At 47.6% G+C, this 19,709-nt stretch overlaps 1 protein-coding gene across 1 annotated transcript in view; it reads right to left on the reverse strand.

Annotated features, from left to right (window-relative positions):
- PGM2L1 (phosphoglucomutase 2 like 1) overlaps nt 1–19,709 on the reverse strand; it is a 97,785-nt gene that overhangs the window by 29,755 nt on the left and 48,321 nt on the right. Inside the window, exon 3 of the mRNA XM_068264643.1 lies at nt 5,338–5,444. Within this exon, the coding sequence (XP_068120744.1) occupies nt 5,338–5,444 (107 nt within the window). The remainder of the gene's footprint in view (nt 1–5,337; nt 5,445–19,709) is intronic.

Raw genomic sequence — 19,709 nt, forward strand, 5'->3', positions numbered from 1 at the left:
GTGTGTGATGTGTGTGTGTGTGAGATGTGTGTGTGTGAGATGTGTGTGTGTGAGATGTGTGTGTGTGTGTGAGTGTGATGTGCAGTGTTCTCCCCAGGCTCTTTTAGCCGGGTGCTCCACCCGGCTAGATTTGGTGACCACCCGGCTGTCATCGGCTCACCTCCTATGCTGTAAGCAGAGTTGCCCTGCATTTTCATCTCAACCCACCCGGCTACTATTTCATGCCACCCGGCTGGAAAAAAATTCTGGGGAGAACACTGATGTGTGTGTGTGTGTGTGTGTGTGTGTGTGTGTGATGTGTGATTGTGTGATTGTGTGATTGTGTGAGTGTGTGAGTGTGTGAGTGTGTGAGTGTGTGAGTGTGTGAGTGTGTGTGTGTGTGTGTGTGTGTGTGTGTGTGTGTGTGTGTGTGTGTGTGTGTGTGTGTGTGTGTGTTGCCGGTGGTCTGTCTGTGAAGTAACCTATACTGGGGGGCACCTAGCTAATCTAACCTTTCCCGGGGGGCACCTAGCTAATCTAACCTTTCCCGGGGGGCACCTAGCTAATCTAACCTTTCCCGGGGGGCACCTAGCTAATCTAACCTATACTGGGGGGCAGCTACCTAATCTAACCTATACTGGGGAGCAGCTACCTAATCTAACCTATACTGGGGAGCAGCTACCTATCTAGCCTATACTGGGGGGCAGCTACCTAATGTAACCTATACTGGGGCTGCCACCTAATGTAACCTATACTGGGGGGCTGCTACCTAATGTAACCTATATTGGGGGGCTGCTACCTAATCTAACCTATATGGGGGGCTGCTACCTAATCCAACCTATATGGGGGGGCAGCTACCTAATCTAACCTATATTGGGGGGCAGCTACCTAATCTAACCTATATTGGGGGGCAGCTACCTAATCTAACCTATATTGGGGGGCAGCTACCTAATCTAACCTATACTGGGGGGCAGCTACCTAACCTATACTACTATACTGGGGGGCTGCTACCTAATCTAACCTATACTGGGGGGCTGCTACCTAATCTAACCTATACTGGGGGCTGCTACCTAATCTAACCTATACTGGGGGGCAGCTACCTAATCTAACCTATACTGGGGGGCAGCTACCTAATCTAACCTATACTGGGGGGGCAGCTACCTAATCTAACCTATACTGGGGGGCAGCTACCTAATCTAACCTATACTGGGGGGTACCTAGCTAATCTAACCTATACTGGGGGGCTGCTACCTAATCTAACCTATACTGGGGGGCAGCTACCTATGTAATCTATACTGGGGCACCTACCTATCTAACCTGTATTGGGGGCACCTACCTAGCTAGCCTATACCCGTGGCAACTACCTAACGAACCTATACTACTGGGGGCACCTACCTAACCTATGCTGGGGGCAACTATTCTGGCTACCTATATTAGCCCACTGCCTTACTGTTACAGTTACATTACAGTTACCCCCACCTATGTGATGTCATGTCCACACCCATTTTTTTGGCGCTACGCGCTTCACTTTTTTTTTCGGGGGGGGTGGGGGGGTGTCAGTAAATTATCCGCACCGGGTGTCAAACACCCTAGCTACGCCACTGGAGCCATTTCCTGTCTGTGAGCCTTGTTACATTGTAACAAACTGCCAAAAGTACCGCGGTACTCAGAGCTTCTTGTGGGAGGGGTTTCAGCACAAAATCAGTCATACAGCGCCCCCTGATGGTCTGTTTGTGAAAAGCATTATATTTCTCATGTAACGCACGGGTCGATACACACTCTTCCCAATTTGGAACTAAGCTACTTCTCTCCATGAATGAACTGGGTTTCTCTCAAGCCGTCAACCTCCCTACCCACAAAAAAGGACACACTTTGGACCTCATTTTCCATTCAGAACTCCTAATATCCAATGTGGAAATTGATCCAGTAGTTTGGTCAGACCACCACACTGTCCACTTCTCCTTTACAGCACCGGCTACAAAACACCAAGTGAAAGAACTAATAAAATATCGTTCCTTGAAAGGTTTGACACCCCAACACCTTCAGAACAGCCTCAATCTAGGTGGACTGACAGATCACAACTTCGGCCTTGAATCCATGGTCCTTAAATATAACCACGATGTCTCAGCCGCTTTTGACGCCATAGCTCCCTTAAAGATTAAACGTTCCGCACCATTACATCATGCTCGCTGGTTTGACAACTCTATAAAGGAACTAAAGAAACAGGGACGCAGACTAGAACGAAGGTGGCGCAAACATCAGTCTCCTGATGACAAACTTTCCCTAATTGCTCACCTGAAAAAATATCAAACGATGATTAACAAAAAGAAGTCCTTATTCCTGTCTCACGAAATTGCAAATGCAGCCAACAGACCTGCCCAATTCTTCCGCACGGTTGACAGTCTCTGCAATCCATCTTGCAGGAAATCCAGCATCAGACCTTCACAGGAACTGTGCGAGAAATTTGCCCACTTCTCAGACAAAGTCTCCTCTATACGATCTGCCATTCAATTCACAGCCCCAGAAACCCATGCAGAGCCATATAACAGGTGCAAAAATAGCCTACCACCATGGTCTGATTTTAAGGTAATCACTGAAAAAGACATCTTGGATATCCTCTCAAACCTTCGCCAGACTACCTGCGATCTGGACCCTGGCCCCACTAAGTTCATGTTGAAATGCCCTGAACTATTTACACCGGCATTCCACAAAATAGTCAACGGCTCCTTACAAGAAGGGTGGTTTCCCTCTACTCTGAAAGAAGCAATCGTCAGGCCTCTACTCAAGAAACCATCCTTAGACCCAGATGCTTTAAACAGCTACAGACCTGTCTCAAACCTCCCCTTTCTGGGAAAAGTTATTGAAAAGGCTGTCTACCTCCAACTTGAAGCCAGACTCTCCAGAAACAACATCCTTGACCCTCTTCAATCTGGTTTCAGGAAATATCACAGCTGTGAAACAGCCCTCACCCAGATTTGCAATGATCTGCTCATTGCAAGAGACAAGGGTCAATGTTCCATCCTGATTTTGCTCGACCTCTCAGCGGCTTTTGACACAGTCGATCATGAAATCTTACTCAACAGGCTACAAGAGTACTGTGGCATAGATGGCATTGTTCTCCGGTGGTTCAACTCCTTCCTGGCTGGCAGAACACAAAGGGTAGCCTTAGGGCCCTTCCTCTCCAACCCTGTACCACTAAAATACGGTGTACCTCAGGGCGCAATATTATCCCCTTTACTGTTCACCATATACATGCTGCCACTTGGAGAAATCATACAAAAACATGGCCTGTCATATCATTGCTATGCTGATGACACCCAGCTATATTTGTCATTCAAACCTGACGTCACAGACCCTACTCCACAAATAAACGCATGCTTAGCTGAGCTTCAGGAGTGGATGAATAATAATTGGCTAAAACTTAATGCTGACAAAACTGAGGTTCTTGTTATCGAGGGCCAGGGCTCAACAGCAAAGCAGCTCCAGTCTCAACCAACACCGCTAAGGATAGGGAGCTCAGACCTGAACAACTCAGACTGTGTGCGCAGCCTGGGAGTACTGATTGATGGGAAATTAAGCTTCAGGAATCAAATCTCAGCTGTTGTGAAACATTCCTTCTTTCACCTAAGGAATATTGCAAGGATTAAACACCTAATTCCTTCAGAGGATCTTCCAACCCTAGTTCATGCCTTCGTCACATCAAGGTTAGACTACTGCAACGTCCTCTACACAGGCCTGCATAAGAAAGACTTACGCCGCCTGCAATTTGTACAGAATGCCGCCGCAAGGCTGTTAACGAGCCAACCTCGCCATTGCCACATAACACCAACCCTGTGCTCACTCCACTGGCTACCGATAAAATGGAGAATTCTGTTTAAGATTGGCTTACTGACATTCAAATCCTTGCACAATCTGGGCCCTGGATACCTGAAGGACTTGTTGCAACTACATCACACCCCCCACAATCTTAGATCAAAAGGACGTAACACCTTGGTCACCCCCAGAGTCCACCTGAAAACCTTTGGAGACAGAGCCTTTTGTCATGCTGCCCCTACACTTTGGAACTCCCTGCCACACCCAATTAGGACAGCCCCATCCCTGGAAACATTTAAGTCTAAACTGAAAACCTACCTCTTTAGTCTGGCATTCATGCACATCTGACTATCTCCTCTGTAACACAACCCAGCCTGCAACCCTGTATTAATCTGAGACACAACTATGCGCTTTGAGTCCTATGGGAGAAAAGCGCTTTACAAATGTTATTGTATTGTATTGTAAAAGGGGGTATCAGCTACTGATTGGGATAAAGTTCAATTCTAGGTTGGAGTTTCTCTTTAAATCCTTTTTAGGGAATATCTTTATAAAGAATAAAAGCCTTTACCGAGAATCCCCTATGAAGAGATGGACTAGTCCAAAACCTGTCACTTCTGTCAGATTTCTACTGCCTACTGTAAGCGACAGCAACATAGGAGAAAAGTAATTTATGGTTTATCTTACTCTGGTAAAAACGTAGTTATGTGTAAGCCTGAGATAGTCACAGTTAAAGGATTTATACTCCCCTGGGGCCTCCTCCAGCACCCTGTACTCCATCAGCCCTCGGTGTATGTCTAGCCCCCTCCATTGTGCCACTGTGGAGTCTGCTTCTCTTACTGGGTTGGGCTAGACATACAACCCCCATGCCGATCGCGTTCCTGTAGGCGGGAGCAATCTACGCAGGTGCGGTATTAAACTGTGCATGCACAGACCGCTCCTGACCTGGGAGCGCATCTAGGAGTGTGCATGCATGGACCGCAATTCAGCTCAGTTGCAGACTTTACAGGGCCTAGGACTGGTTCACATTGGGCGCTTTAGCGCAATCGCGTTTGTGACAGCGACTCGGCGGCCCAAATCTATTCAAAAAAGCGGGAATTACAGAGCAATCACCCCCAAAATGCTGCATGCAGCGTTTACGATTATTTGAAATCGCAACCGCTGCAGTGTGAATGTATCCATAGGGATACATTGTAGCAGCGCTTTGCTGATCGCCGCCGCTGAAGAATCACTCCAATGGGAGCTAACAGACCTCTGGAAGAAGCTCCAGGCAAGTGTAAATCTCTTTGCTGTGATTGTCTCAATTACACTTTAAAGGATACTGTATTTATGCATAAAGTATAGGCCTAGCTATCCGTTTGTCTCCAAAATCCATGTAGACAGTGATGGCCTCTTGCATCTATCAAAAGACGAGAGCAGGTAGACTAGGGGGGTGGGGCTTCTGATGAGAGGGCAGAGCTGTAAAGCGCGTCTCCGCCCCTAGCCACCAGAAGCCCCGCCTTCTATGGTCAGCCTCTGTAATGCAGAACTCCTATTTGGGCCACTTACCTCTCGCTGGTGCAGTTAGTGGCAGTCTGTCCACGCGTGTCGTACCCCACCACCAGGCCTCGCTGCTGGAAGTCAGGAAAACACCTCTGCAGGTAGTGGTACATCCCCTGTGGAGAGAGACACCACTGATTATCACAGTGTTATTCCAGCACAAGCATCAGTTCTCATGCCTCCCTCCAGGGGGCAGCAACATCTCACTAGTCTCATATCACAAGAATAGGGATGTCAGTGAGAGGTTAACCATTCTATGCAGCTTGGTACTGAGTCAATGAAAAGCAAAAGAAAACACATCTGATTGGCCCAATTCCAAATCTGCATACAATTTGCATTATATTTAAATGCAAGCTGGAAATATAAGCATCTCATGTGTAGAGAAGTCTGAATTTAATAACCATTAAAGTCTTTCATTCTTAAAGGACCACTTTCATGAAAGAATGTAACATTCAATATACATGTAAACACATAAAGAAGTACATTTCTTCTGGAGTAAAATGAGCAATAAATTACTTTTCTCCTATGTTGCCGTCACTTACAGTAGGTAGTAGAAATCGGACAGTAATGACAGGTTTTGTGCTAGTCCACCTCTTCATGGGGGATTCTCAGCATGGCTTTTATTCTTTAAAAAGACACTGCCTATGAAAAGGATTTATACAATGATGCTAGCCCAGGCATGGGCAAACTTGGCCCTCCAGCTGTTGAGGAACTACAAGTCCCACAACGCATTGCAGAAGTCTAACAGCCACAGTCATGCCTCAAAGGCAAATGCATTGTGGGACTTGTAGTTCCGTAACAGCTGGAGGGCCGAGTTTGCCCATGCCTGGGCTAGCCAGCTTCCCTGCTCACTGTACACTTTTTTGAAAGTTGGACGGAGCAACCATCATTCGCTAAATGCTTTTGAAAATAAAGAAAACCCTGATAATCCCCTATGAGAAGATGGGCTAGTCCAAAACCTGTCTGTAAATGTCAGATTTCTACTACCTACTTTAAGTGACAGCAACACAGGGGAAAAGTTATTTAACGCTTTTTACTCTGGAAGAAATGTACTTATTTGTCTGGGTTTACATGCATTTTAAATTTTACGATTTTTGTGATGGTGGTCCTTTAAGGCCTTATTAAAATTTTGCAAGAGTCATGCTGGATAGCGTGCTGGTAAGGCTGCTGCCCTTGACCAGGGTTCAAATCCAGGCTCAAGCCAGTACATAAAATAGTAAGGAGTCTTCATGCAAGGCTACCTAATGATCCTCGTTACTGGTGGACTGCGAGACACGTACGAGCAAGGCCTGCGCATGCCCAACAGAATGATGCCGCTTATGCACTGACTCTTCCTTCTGCTAAACATGCGCGGATGTCACTTGCCCAGTCCGGATGACCTCATCCTTAGTGGGGGCGCTGCCACAAGAAACCTGTTCAACAGACTTGTCTAGTAGGTGTAGACCAGTCATGGGCAAACTTGGCCCTCCAGCTGTTAAGGAACTACAAATCCCACAATGCATTTGCCTTTATGAGTCATGACTGTGGCTGTCAGACTCCTGCAATGCATTGTGGGACTTGTAGTTCCTCAACAGCTGGAGGGCCAAGTTAGCCCATGCCTGGTGTAGAGGGACCAAGCGCTACCAGTGGGCTGTAGGAAGGTCATAGATACTTACCGTAGCACTTGGAAGCCTCTATAACGAAGGGTTTTTTTCACGTGCGTATAGGTATGTCGCCGGTGAGCTGAATGGTGTGTTTCCCTGCTGCTGCTCAAATCCCAGTTGGCGTTAAATAGTATTCCCCCTCCGAATCATTGCAACTCGGATGGGGATGTAATTCAGGGTCCGGTAATCGCCGGAATAGCACAGCATTGAATTGTGCAATGCAATCTTCCTGCACTCCCACTGACTGAACCAAAATGCTGCAAGCATTACATTTGCATTTGGGTTAAAAATCAAATCCTCCACAGATAAACATGCTGCGAATACTAAAATAATCCCGGTGCAGTTTAGATAAGAACATTACGTCCCATCCACAAATCGTATTAGAACAAATTCAGCGTGAAAGGCCCCTTAAAGTGAATGGGAACCGCATTTTTAAAAAAAAATGAAGCAAATACTTACCTAAGGAGAGGCTCTGCTGGCTCCCCCCCCCCCCCCCCCGGTTCCAATCCCGAACCGAAAGGGTATTTGGAAGTCTTCAGGAGCCGTGTCCTCCCGAAGACTTGCGGCTCCATACTGCACAGGCGTGAGCGTGCAAGAGAGCGTGCTTGTGCAGGTGCAGTACAGGGCCGCCCTTCTTCAGGAGCACTCGGGCTCCCTGAAGACTTCTGAAGCCTCCTTCGGCCGGGTAAAGCAGTATTTGACTAATTTAGTCAAATACTGCTACAGAGCGAGCCAGCACTGGAACGAGGGGACCAGGAGAGGAGCCGGAAGGCTCTATAGGACCCAGAGTCTTCCCTCTCCTTGGGTAAGTATCTGTCTCATTTTTTTAAATGCGGTTCCCATTCACTTTAAAGGAAACCAAATCTGAAAATAAACTGATAAGATTAACACCCTACTACACCTAAAATGCCTTTTAGAATCCCACAATGTTATTTTCTGTGAATAAGCTAACAAAAAAAAACAAAAAAAAACAAAAAAAAACACCAGGTCCTATAAGCTGATACAGTCTTTCGGTGTCCTAGAAGCTAAAATGTGAACTATTGACTTTTTTTATCCATCCCCTGCACCCTGACGCTGTTCTCTGCCAGGAAAGAGTTTTGTGGCTGTAATGCCTAATCGGTGAGGGTTTACACTATAGTCTGACTTGAGAGAAACTGTCCTTTGCATACCTGAATGCTTAAAGTGGAGCTGAACGCTTTCACAGGACAAAAAGGAAAAACGGAGAGAAACGCCCCCTGTATGTATTTAGAGAGTTTAGCATGTCTAATGACAGGTGTCATTTGATCTCTCAGCTGTGTCAGCAATCTCAGCAGAGCAGCTAAATTGTAAACACAGGATTTTAACCCAATGTCTGCTTCCATGAAAGCAGGAAAAAGACACACTGCAGATTTATATCAGCTGTAACAAATGTTTTTCTTTAAAGGTTATTATGCTGTTGCTAATCTTTTAGAGCAGAAAGGAAGTTCTGAATTCAGGTCCGCTTTAAGTCTTTCAGGTTGAAAAAGAAAAAGGAACACAGCCTCGTTACCTGTAGGCTCCCCCTGGGTACACAATGATCGTACGCATGCTACATAACTAGCACTCCATGATCATAGGGTGATGTGAGGAAGAGATGAGAACTGTACAGACATGCTGTTGGGACTACAGCTAAGACGGGTGTACTGTTCTAAGGAGGGACAGCAGGGAACAAGCTAGTGCTGTCCTGTGACTTGCAAAGAAAAAAAGGACCCAAGGTAATAACTCATTGTTTAACAATCCACCATATGGCAGCAGTCCACATGCGAGATTCTCAGCTGAAACAGTCTGGCACAATCCCCTCGGTGGATCATCTAGAATGGGTGGGAAGCTTTCCATTGTGGATGCAATAAAATACTGTATACTGATTTTTATACAGTTTGACCACCCCTCCCCTTCTAATGCTGGGCATACATTGCTCGATCCATTCCCCGCTCGATTCCGCAGGAGATTCTTATCTTCCGCTCGTTTTTCTTATCTTTTTCCATGGTGTCCAATGCTGAATCGAGCGGCGAAACGATCGGGCGGGAGATCGGAAATTATCTATTGAGCCATCTTAATGGCTCAAAAACGAGCAGTGTATTTCCAGCATAAGCGCTCTGCCTCTGACACAGAACACCAGAGTTTGAATCTTAGCTCTCCCTGTTCAGTAAGCCAGCACCTGTTCAGTGAGGAGACCTTGGGCAAGACTCCCTAAGGGCTCGTTTCCATTCCGCAGCGCATGAGCCGTGCGTCAGAGTGACTCTGCATTGCACGTGACTCCATTGGTGCACTGCTTGCAATCCCATTCATAAAAATGAATGGGATCACATGCGCAATCGTCCCCAAGATGCGTGCAACCATGCGCTGCGATTCAGTGGTGAATCAAAGCGCATGTATGGAAACAGAGTGCAGTCTATGCGCTGTCTGATGTCCCTGTGATCGCGTTTCCATAAGCGCGGCTAAAAGCGTGCTATATGAAAACGAGCCCTAACACTGCTACTGCCTATAGAGCGCCCCCTAGTGGCTGCAGCTTTGGCCTAACACTGCTACTGCCTATAGAGCGCCCCCTAGTGGCTGCAGCTCTGGCCTAACACTGCTACTGCCTATAGAGCATGCCCTAGTGGCTGCAGCTCTGGCGCTTTGAGTCCACTAGGAGAAATCGCGATATAAATGTTATTTGTCTTATCTTTGTGGCGTCTGTGGGTATTTAGTGTAGAGAAAAATTCTGCACAACTTTTGCCATTTCAGCTACAGAATATGCTGAGTGCAGAGCTGCTGTGTACCTCTCTCTATCACATGATACACTATCATGAAAAACACGGTCACATGCTTTGTCAGTGCAATCTTATCAGCTCGCTGTATAAAGCCCGACTAGAAGCAGATTTGTAAAGTTTTCAACTTGAGAGAGTGTGAGAAGGGTGGCAGAAACTTGTGGGAATCTTTAATGCTTCCCACTGAAGGGAGTCGGCGATTCGGTGGGTGGGGTGGTGGGTTTAAGCGCGTCTCGGCCACGAGCAGTGTGGGGTAGGGGAATGCCCAGAAGTGCAGAAGCTGGAGTCCGACCTCTATCCCCCCCCTCCCCCCCTTCTTCCCCTGCTCAACCAGCTCCTCCGGCGGTAGATTCAGCGTCACTGGCTCTGGGCTGTCTCAAACGCTAGAGCACAAGCCAGCCGCCTGATCCATGCTATCTCCTGTCCTCTCAGTGCGATGCTGCACATACTACTTCCTGTTTTAGTGTGCGCAGCATTGGAGACAGCGTGGATCAGGCGGCTGGCTTGTGCTCTAGCGTTTGAGACAGCCCAGAGTCAGTGACGCTGAATCTACCGCCGGAGCAGCTGGTTGAGCAGGGGAAGCCGGGGGGGGGGGGGGGGGGGGGGTTGGAATAGAGGTCGGACCCCAGCTTCTGCACTTGTAGGCGTTCCCCTACCCCACACTGCTCGTGGCCGAGACACGCTGCCCCCCCCTCGTCGATGACGCGCTAGCCAATCAGCACAGACTTTTGGCAGCCAGGCGGTGTTTGAAAACACCCGGGCGGCCCGCCCACCTAATTAGCCCTGGGGAGAACCCTGGTGAATATACTGAATAGATAAATTTGGCAGTTCCCTTATATTACATAAAAATGGTAAGATTGGATGGAAAAAATTTTGCTGATTTGTGGCCACCATAAAAGTTGACTGATCAATCCACTGCCAATCCTTGTGATCAATCGGTAATAATCATTCTGGCCCAACAATAAAAGGGGAAAATAAGTCTGATCTGATTTTTTTTCCTTAACCTCCTTAGCGGTAACCCCGTGTGTGACACGGGGTAAGCCGCCGGAGGGTGCCGCTCAGGCCCTGCTGGGCCGATTTAAATAATTTTTTTTTTGCTGGACGCAGCTAGCACTTTGCTAGCTGCGCCAGCACCCCGATCGCCGCCGCCGCGCGCCCGATCGCCGCTATCCGGTGCGGCGCGCGGCCCCCCCCCAGACCCCTGCGCTGCCTGGCCAATCAGTGCCAGGCAGCGCCAAGGGGTGGATCGGGTCTCCCAATGACGTCCTGACGTCGGTGACGTCATCTCGCCCCGTCGCCATGGCGACGGGGGAAGCCCTCCAGGAAATCCCGTTCTTTGAACGGGATTTCCTGATCGGCGATCGGCGGGGCTGGGGGGATGCCGCTGAGCTGAGCCCTGGGCTCGCTACAGGATTTAAAAAAAAAAAAAAAAAAAAAAAAAAAAAAAAAAAAAACAACTGCTGCGCTGCCCCCTGGCGGTATTTTTCATACCGCCAAGGGGGTTAAAGGGCAACTGAAGTGAGAGACATATGGAGGCTGCCATATTTGTTTCCTTTTAAACAATACCAGTTGCCTGGCTGCCCTGCTGGTCTATTTGGCTGCTGAAGTGTCTGAATAGCACCAGAAACAAGCATGCAGCTAATCTTGTCAGATCTGACAATAATGTCAGAAACACCTGATCTGCTGCATGCTTGTTCAGGGTCTGTGGCTAATAGTATTAGAGGCAGATGATCAGCCAGAGAGCCAGGCAATGTGCATTGTTAAAAAAGGAAATAAATATGTCAGCCTCCATATCCCAGCTTGCTTCATTTGCCCTTTAAGGTGGCCACTAACAGTCTAATGTCTTGTGAAAAATCATTCGAGCGATCAGAAATTCTGATTGGATTGGTTGTAAATAATCGTTACAAACAAAAATTGTCGGCCGATTGGATTTTCGTCAGACCAAAATTTGGATTTTCTTGTTGGTTGTGATAGATAGAAAGCAAAGATTGGTTCATGGATGGTGTAGTGTACGATTTTTCTTCTGGTCAGAATTATCTGAGAGCTCAAACAATTTTTCACTAGAAATTGGATTGTTAGTGGCCACCTTAAAATAATAGTTTGGAAATTTGGATCGACAGATTATTCCTTGTCGAATGGCTGCATTAAGGGTATCCAATCTGATTGAAACAATGGTACAATCTCCTAAACGATGGACCATACAGTCAATGTATAGGCTATAGGCACACTGTGCACTTCTGCAGTTCTGGAGGTCTGCCTGGCTTTTAGGGGCATAAACCGATCATCTGCATATACAGTTAGTGATGCATCATGGGATATCTTCCTTGCTGATTTAAAGGACAACTGAAATGAGAAGGACTATGGAGGCTGCCATGTTCATTTCCTTTCAAACAATACCAGTTGCCTGGCAGCCCTGCTGATATACTTGGCTGCAGTGGTCTCTGAAATAAACCAGGAACAAGCATGCAGATAATCTTGTCAGATCTGACAATGTCAGAAACACCAGATCTGCTGCATGCTTGTTCAGGGTCTATGACTAAAAGTATTAGAGGCAGAGGATCAGCAGGACAGGCAGGGAGCCGGTATTGCATAAAAAGAAAACTATGGCAGCCTCCATATCCCTCTCACTTCAGTTATCCCTTAAAGCTGAAGTATTGCAAATGCCATCTGTTTTAAGAAGGCAAATTTAAATTGTGTTAGCTACGACACACATTCCACAGAGAGGGATTCCGACATCTGTGGGGATGATGGCTCTGCGTACGCAGCAGCTGGGAGTAAAAACCCAAATAGCATTGCCAGCGAAGCATATAGAGAAGTTCTGAGGGAAAATTGCACAATAATCAGATAGATCAGTACAATGCAGTTTGATAGCCTGTTTGAAAAGGTTTTAGTGAGGATTGTTAAGGGGCCCATACACTGAGCCGATTATTGGCCGATCGATAGCAAATCGATAGACCGATCGATCGATTTGCGGACGATTTCGATCGATTTCAATCTGGCAGGCTGGAAAATCTAGGTCGATCTGTTTAGATGGCTTATTTTGCATTGGAACTAATGGAAATCTGATGGCAAAACAAATGCCATCAGATCAATTTCAATAGATTTCATACTGAAATCTATTGGAAATCTGTTCCTAGTAAAAAATGTTCCTAAACACAGAAATCTATCTGATGATCTATCTGCTGCTAATCTAACGAGTGTCTGGCCACCTTTATTCTCTTAGTGGAAGCGGAGGAACCCTTTAACCTGTCTCTGGCACAGCCAGTAGGATGTCACCTGCCGTGTGAAATGACAGGTCGCTGGGTAATTACCTTGGCTCAGCAGACAATGACTGGCTTGTCCTGAGAAGAGCAGGTTAGGCTGTGACTGTAGAGGAAGGATAAATCTCACAGATTACTATAACCAGCTAGTTACACATAAGACACAGGCTGGACGGGCTGCAGACGTGTGCAGACAGGAATGTGGCTTATAACAGCCGGATGAAAGCTGTTCTATTCATCCAAATCAGCTTCATAACTGTCACTTGGTTAATGGTTAAGATTTATGATCTTCTTTTCAATCCGATAGGAGTCAATTACTACAGTGCTGTTTGCTGCATTGTACAGTAGAATCCCTTTATAGTAAACTGTAATGCTAGGTACACCATACAATCTGAATTTCGATCGATTGTTGATCGATTTTTTATATAGAAGTGAAAGGAAATCTATCAAAATTCATATTGGACCTGTTGGAAATAATCGATCTGGCAGGTAAATCTGCCAGAAAAAATTGTATGGTGTGTACCGAGCATAAGGGTCTGGGAAAAGTAGTTTACTAGAACAGACGTTTTCTATATCACAAAGTATAATATAGTACTAAAGAAATACACAAAAAGTCCATTACCATAGATGCAATGACAATCTACAAAAAACAAAAGGCATCCATGGCGCCAAGCAATATACCACAATATCACGCATAAATATAATCAATAAATCTTTATTAAGGAGCAGATTCCATAACAATAATTAAAAACAAGGTGCAGCGCCTTGTTTTTTTGGATGCCTTTTGGGTTTTTTTGTAGGAAGTCTTTGCACATTCCATGCACACACACTGTACACAGCAGAGCGCAGGCTGAGGTACACTGGGGTGTGACAGGGGCTCTTTGCACATTCCATGCACACACTGTACACAGCAGAGCGCAGGCTGGGGTACGCTGAGGTGTGACAGGGGCTCTTTGCACATTCCATGCACACTGTACACAGCAGAGCGCAGGCTGAGGTACGCTGAGGTGTGACAGGGGCTCTTTGCACATTCCATGCACACACTGTACACAGCAGAGCGCAGGCTGAGGTACACTGGGGTGTGACAGGGCCTCTTTGCACATTCCATGCACACACACTGCACACAGCAGAGCGCAGGCTGAGGTACACTGAGGCGTGACAGGATCTCTTTGCACATTCCATGCACACACACACTGTACACAGCACAGCGCAGGCTGAGGTACACTGGGGTGTGACAGGGGCTCTTTGCACATTCCATGCACACACACTGTACACAGCAGAGCGCAGGCTGAGGTACACTGAGGCGTGACAGGATCTCTTTGCACATTCCATACACACTGTACACAGCACAGCGCAGGCTGAGGTACACTGAGGTGTGACAGGGGCTCTTTGCACATTCCATGCACACACTGTACACAGCAGAGCGCAAGCTGAGGTACACTGAGGTGTGACAGGGACTCTTTGCACATTCCATGCACACACACTGTATACAGCAGAGCGCAGGCTGAGGTACACTGAGGCGTGACAGGGGCTCTTTGCACATTCCATGCACACACACTGTACACAGAGCACAGGCTGAGGTACACTGAGGTGTGACAGGGGCTCTTTGCACTTTCCATGCACACACTGTACACAGCAGAGCGCAGGCTGAGGTACACTGAGGTGTGACAAGGACTCTTTGCACATTCCATGCACACACACTGTATACAGCAGAGCGCAGGCTGAGGTACAATGAGGCGTGACAGGGACTCTTTGCACATTCCATGCACACACACACACTGTACACAGCAGAGCGCAGGCTGAGGGACAATGAGATGTGACAGGGGCTCTTTGCACATTCCATGCACACACTGTACACAGCAGAGCGCAGGCTGAGGTACACTGAGGTGTGACAGGGGCTCTTTGCACATTCCATGCACACTGTACACAGCAGAGCGCAGGCTGAGGTACACTGAGGCGTGTCAGGGGCTCTTTGCACATTCCATGCACACACTGTACACAGCAGAGCGCAGGCTGAGGTACACTGAGGCGTGACAGGGGCTCTTTGCACATTCCATGCACACAGCAGAGCGCAGGCTGAGGTACAATGAGGTGTGACAGGGGCTCTTTGCACATTCCATGCACACACTGTACACAGCAGAGCGCAGGCTGAGGTACACTGAGGTGTGACAGGGGCTCTTTGCACATTCCATGCACACACTGTACACAGCAGAGCGCAGGCTGAGGTACACTGAGGTGTGACAGGGGCTCTTTGCACATTCCATGCACACACTGTACACAGCAGAGCGCAGGCTGGAGGTACACTGAGGTGTGTCAGGGGCTCTTTGCACATTTTATGCACACACACTGTACACAGCAGAGCGCAGGCAGAGGTACACTGAGGTGTGACAGGGGCTCTTTGCACATTCCATGCACACACACTGCACACAGCAGAGCGCAGGCTGAGGTACACTGAGGTGTGACAGGGGCTCTTTGCACATTCCATGCACACTGTACACAGCAGAGCGCAGGCTGAGGTACACTGAGGTGTGACAGGGGCTCTTTGCACATTCCATGCACACACTGTACACAGCAGAGCGCAGGCTGAGGTACACTGAGGCGTGACAGGGGCTCTTTGCACATTCCATGCACACACTGTACACAGCAGAGCGCAGGCTGAGGTACAATGAGGTGTGACAGGGGATCTTTGCACATTCCATGCACACACTGTACACAGCAGAGCGCAGGCTGAGGTACACTGAGGTGTGACAGGGGCTCTTTGCACATTCCATGCACACACACTGTACACAGCAGAGCGCAGGCTGGAGGTACACTGTGGTGTGACAGGGGCTCTTTGCACATTCCATGCACACTGTACACAGCAGAGCGCAGGCTGAGGTACACTGAGGTGTGACAGGGGCTCTTTGCACATTCCATGCACACACTGTACACAGCAGAGCGCAGGCTGAGGTACGCTGAGGTGTGACAGGGGCTCTTTGCACATTCCATGCACACACTGTACACAGCAGAGCGCAGGCTGAGGTACAATGAGGTGTGACAGGGGCTCTTTCCACATTCCATGCACACACTGTACACAGCAGAGCGCAGGCTGAGGTACACTGAGGTGTGTCAGGGGCTCTTTGCACATTCCATGCACACACTGTACACAGCAGAGCGCAGGCTGAGGTACAATGAGGAGTGACAGGGGCTCTTTGTACATTCCATGCACACACTGTACACAGCAGAGCGCAGGCTGAGGTGTGTCAGGGGCTCTTTGCACATTCCATGCACACACACTGTACACAGCAGAGCGCAGGCTGAGGTACAATGAGGTGACAGGGGCTCTTTGCACATTCCATGCACACACTGTACACAGCAGAGCGCAGGCTGAGGTACAATGAGGAGTGACAGGGGCTCTTTGTACATTCCATGCACACACTGTACACAGCAGAGCGCAGGCTGAGGTACACTGAGGTGTGTCAGGGGCTCTTTGCACATTCCATGCACACACTGTACACAGCAGAGCGCAGGCTGAGGTACACTGAGGCGTGACAGGGGCTCTTTGCACATTCCATGCACACACTGTACACAGCAGAGCGCAGGCTGAGGTACAATGAGGTGTGACAGGGGCTCTTTGCACATTCCATGCACACACTGTACACAGCAGAGCGCAGGCTGGAGGTACACTGAGGTGTGTCAGGGGCTCTTTGCACATTTCATGCACACACACTGTACACAGCAGAGCGCAGGCAGAGGTACACTGAGGTGTGACAGGGGCTCTTTGCACATTCCATGCACACACTGTACACAGCAGAGCGCAGGCTGAGGTACACTGAGGTGTGACAGGGGCTCTTTGCACATTTCATGCACACACACTGCACACAGCAGAGCGCAGGCTGAGGTACACTGTGGTGTGACAGGGGCTCTTTGCACATTCCATGCACACACTGTACACAGCAGAGCGCAGGCTGGAGGTACACTGAGGTGTGTCAGGGGCACTTTGCACATTTCATGCACACACACTGTACACAGCAGAGCGCAGGCAGAGGTACACTGAGGTGTGACAGGGGCTCTTTGCACATTCCATGCACACACACTGCACACAGCAGAGCGCAGGCTGAGGTACACTGTGGTGTGACAGGGGCTCTTTGCACATTCCATGCACACACTGTACACAGCAGAGTGCAGGCTGAGGTACGCTGAGGTGTGACAGGGGCTCTTTGCACATTCCATGCACACTGTACACAGCAGAGCGCAGGCTGAGGTACACTGAGGTGTGACAGGGGCTCTTTGCACATTCCATGCACACACTGTACACAGCAGAGCGCAGGCTGAGGTACACTGAGGTGTGACAGGGGCTCTTTGCACATTCCATGCACACACTGTACACAGCAGAGCGCAGGCTGAGGTACACTGAGGTGTGACAGGGGCTCTTTGCACATTCCATGCACACACTGTACACAGCAGAGCGCAGGCTGAGGTACACTGAGGTGTGACAGGGGCTCTTTGCACATTCCATGCACACACTGTACACAGCAGAGCGCAGGCAGAGGTACACTGAGGTGTGACAGGGGCTCTTTGCACATTCCATGCACACACACTGCACACAGCAGAGCGCAGGCTGAGGTACACTGTGGTGTGACAGGGGCTCTTTGCACATTCCATGCACACACTGTACACAGCAGAGTGCAGGCTGAGGTACGCTGAGGTGTGACAGGGGCTCTTTGCACATTCCATGCACACTGTACACAGCAGAGCGCAGGCTGAGGTACACTGAGGTGTGACAGGGGCTCTTTGCACATTCCATGCACACACTGTACTCAGCAGAGCGCAGGCTGAGGTACACTGAGGTGTGACAGGGGCTCTTTGCACATTTCATGCACACACACTGTACACAGCAGAGCGCAGGCTGATGTACACTGAGGTGTGACAGGGGCTCTTTGCACATTTCATGCACACACACACTGTACACAGCAGAGCGCAGGCTGAGGTACACTGAGGTGTGACAGGGGCTCTTTGCACATTCCATGAACACATTGTACACAGCAGAGCGGAGGCTGAGGTACAATGAGGTGTGACAGGGGCTCTTTGCACATTCCATGCACACACACTGCACACAGCAGAGCGGAGGCTGAGGTACACTGAGGTGTGACAGGGGCTCTTTGCACATTCCATGCACACACACTGCACACAGCAGAGCGGAGGCTGAGGTACACTGAGCTGTGACAGGGGCTCTTTGCACATTCCATGCACACTGCACACAGCAGAGCGCAGGCTGAGGTACACTGAGGTGTGACAGGGGCTCTTTGCACATTCCATGCACACACACTGTACACAGCAGAGCGCAGGCTGAGGAACACTGGGGTGTGACAGGGGCTCTTTGCACATTCCATGCACACACACTGTACACAGCAGAGCAGAGGCTGAAGGACGCCTCAGTCAGTCAGGAACCGGCTCGCACTGCCCTGTCAGGATTTCCTCACGCGAGCTCAGCTGGTAATCACACAATGCTGACATCTGCAGCTCACACGCCTGTCATTCCTGCTGCATGAAGGCTGCACGTGGGGGGCGGGGCCAGGCTGCGAGTCAACGCGTGACAATTCATGGAATGTCAACAAGGCTGCCGGGCCGATTCCCAGCATCTCCCAACTGCAGGAGAGCACATCAGGTCAGCCAGTGAGTTTATAGACAGTAGCCTGCATACACATCAGGTCAGCCAGTTTGTATACACAGCAGCCTGCATGCATGCATATAGCTATACGCTGACCTGTCATCCGCTGTGTTTATATACACCGGCCTGCATATACATTAAAGTGAACCCGAGGTGAAAATAAACTGGTGAGATCAACAATTGTATTTATCCTCCTACTCCTAAAAAAAAAAAAAAAAAAAATTAAATGGACTTTAGACAGCCAAGGATTTTATTTTATATTTAACCACTTCACCACTGAGGGGTTTTACCCCCTGACCACCAGAGCAATTTTCACCTTTCAGCGCTCCGTCCATTCATTCGTCTATAACTTTATTATTACTTATCGCAATGAAATGAACTATATCTTGTTTTTTTCGCCACCAATTAGGCTTTCTTTAGGTGGGACATTATGCCAAGAATTATTTTATTCTAAATGTGTTTTAATGGGGAAAATAGGAAAAAATGTGGTAAAAAAATTATTATTTTCAGTTTTCGGCCATTATAGTTTTTAAATAATGCATGCTACTGTAATTAAAACCCATGAAATTTGCCCATTATTCCCGATTATAAAACCGTTTAAATTATGTCCTTATCACAATGTTTGGCCCCAATATTTTATTTGGAAATAAAGGTGCATTTTTTTCAGTTTTGCGTCCATCCCTAATTACAAGCCCGTAGTTTATAAAGTAACAGTGTTATACCCTCTTGACATAAATATTTAAAAAGTTCAGTCCCTAAGGTATATATATATATATATTTATATATATATACATACATATATATATATATATATATATATATACATACATATACATATATATATATATATATATATATATATATATATATATATATATATATATATATATATATATATATATATATATATATATATATATATATATATATATATATATATATATATATATATATATATATATATATATATATATATATATATATATATATATATATATATATATATATATATAAAAATATTTTTATTTTTTTTTTAAATTACAAAAAAAAAAAAAAATTG

Source organism: Hyperolius riggenbachi, chromosome 2 (genome assembly GCF_040937935.1).
Source record: "Hyperolius riggenbachi isolate aHypRig1 chromosome 2, aHypRig1.pri, whole genome shotgun sequence".
In the NCBI taxonomy this organism is placed as follows: domain Eukaryota; kingdom Metazoa; phylum Chordata; class Amphibia; order Anura; family Hyperoliidae; genus Hyperolius; species Hyperolius riggenbachi.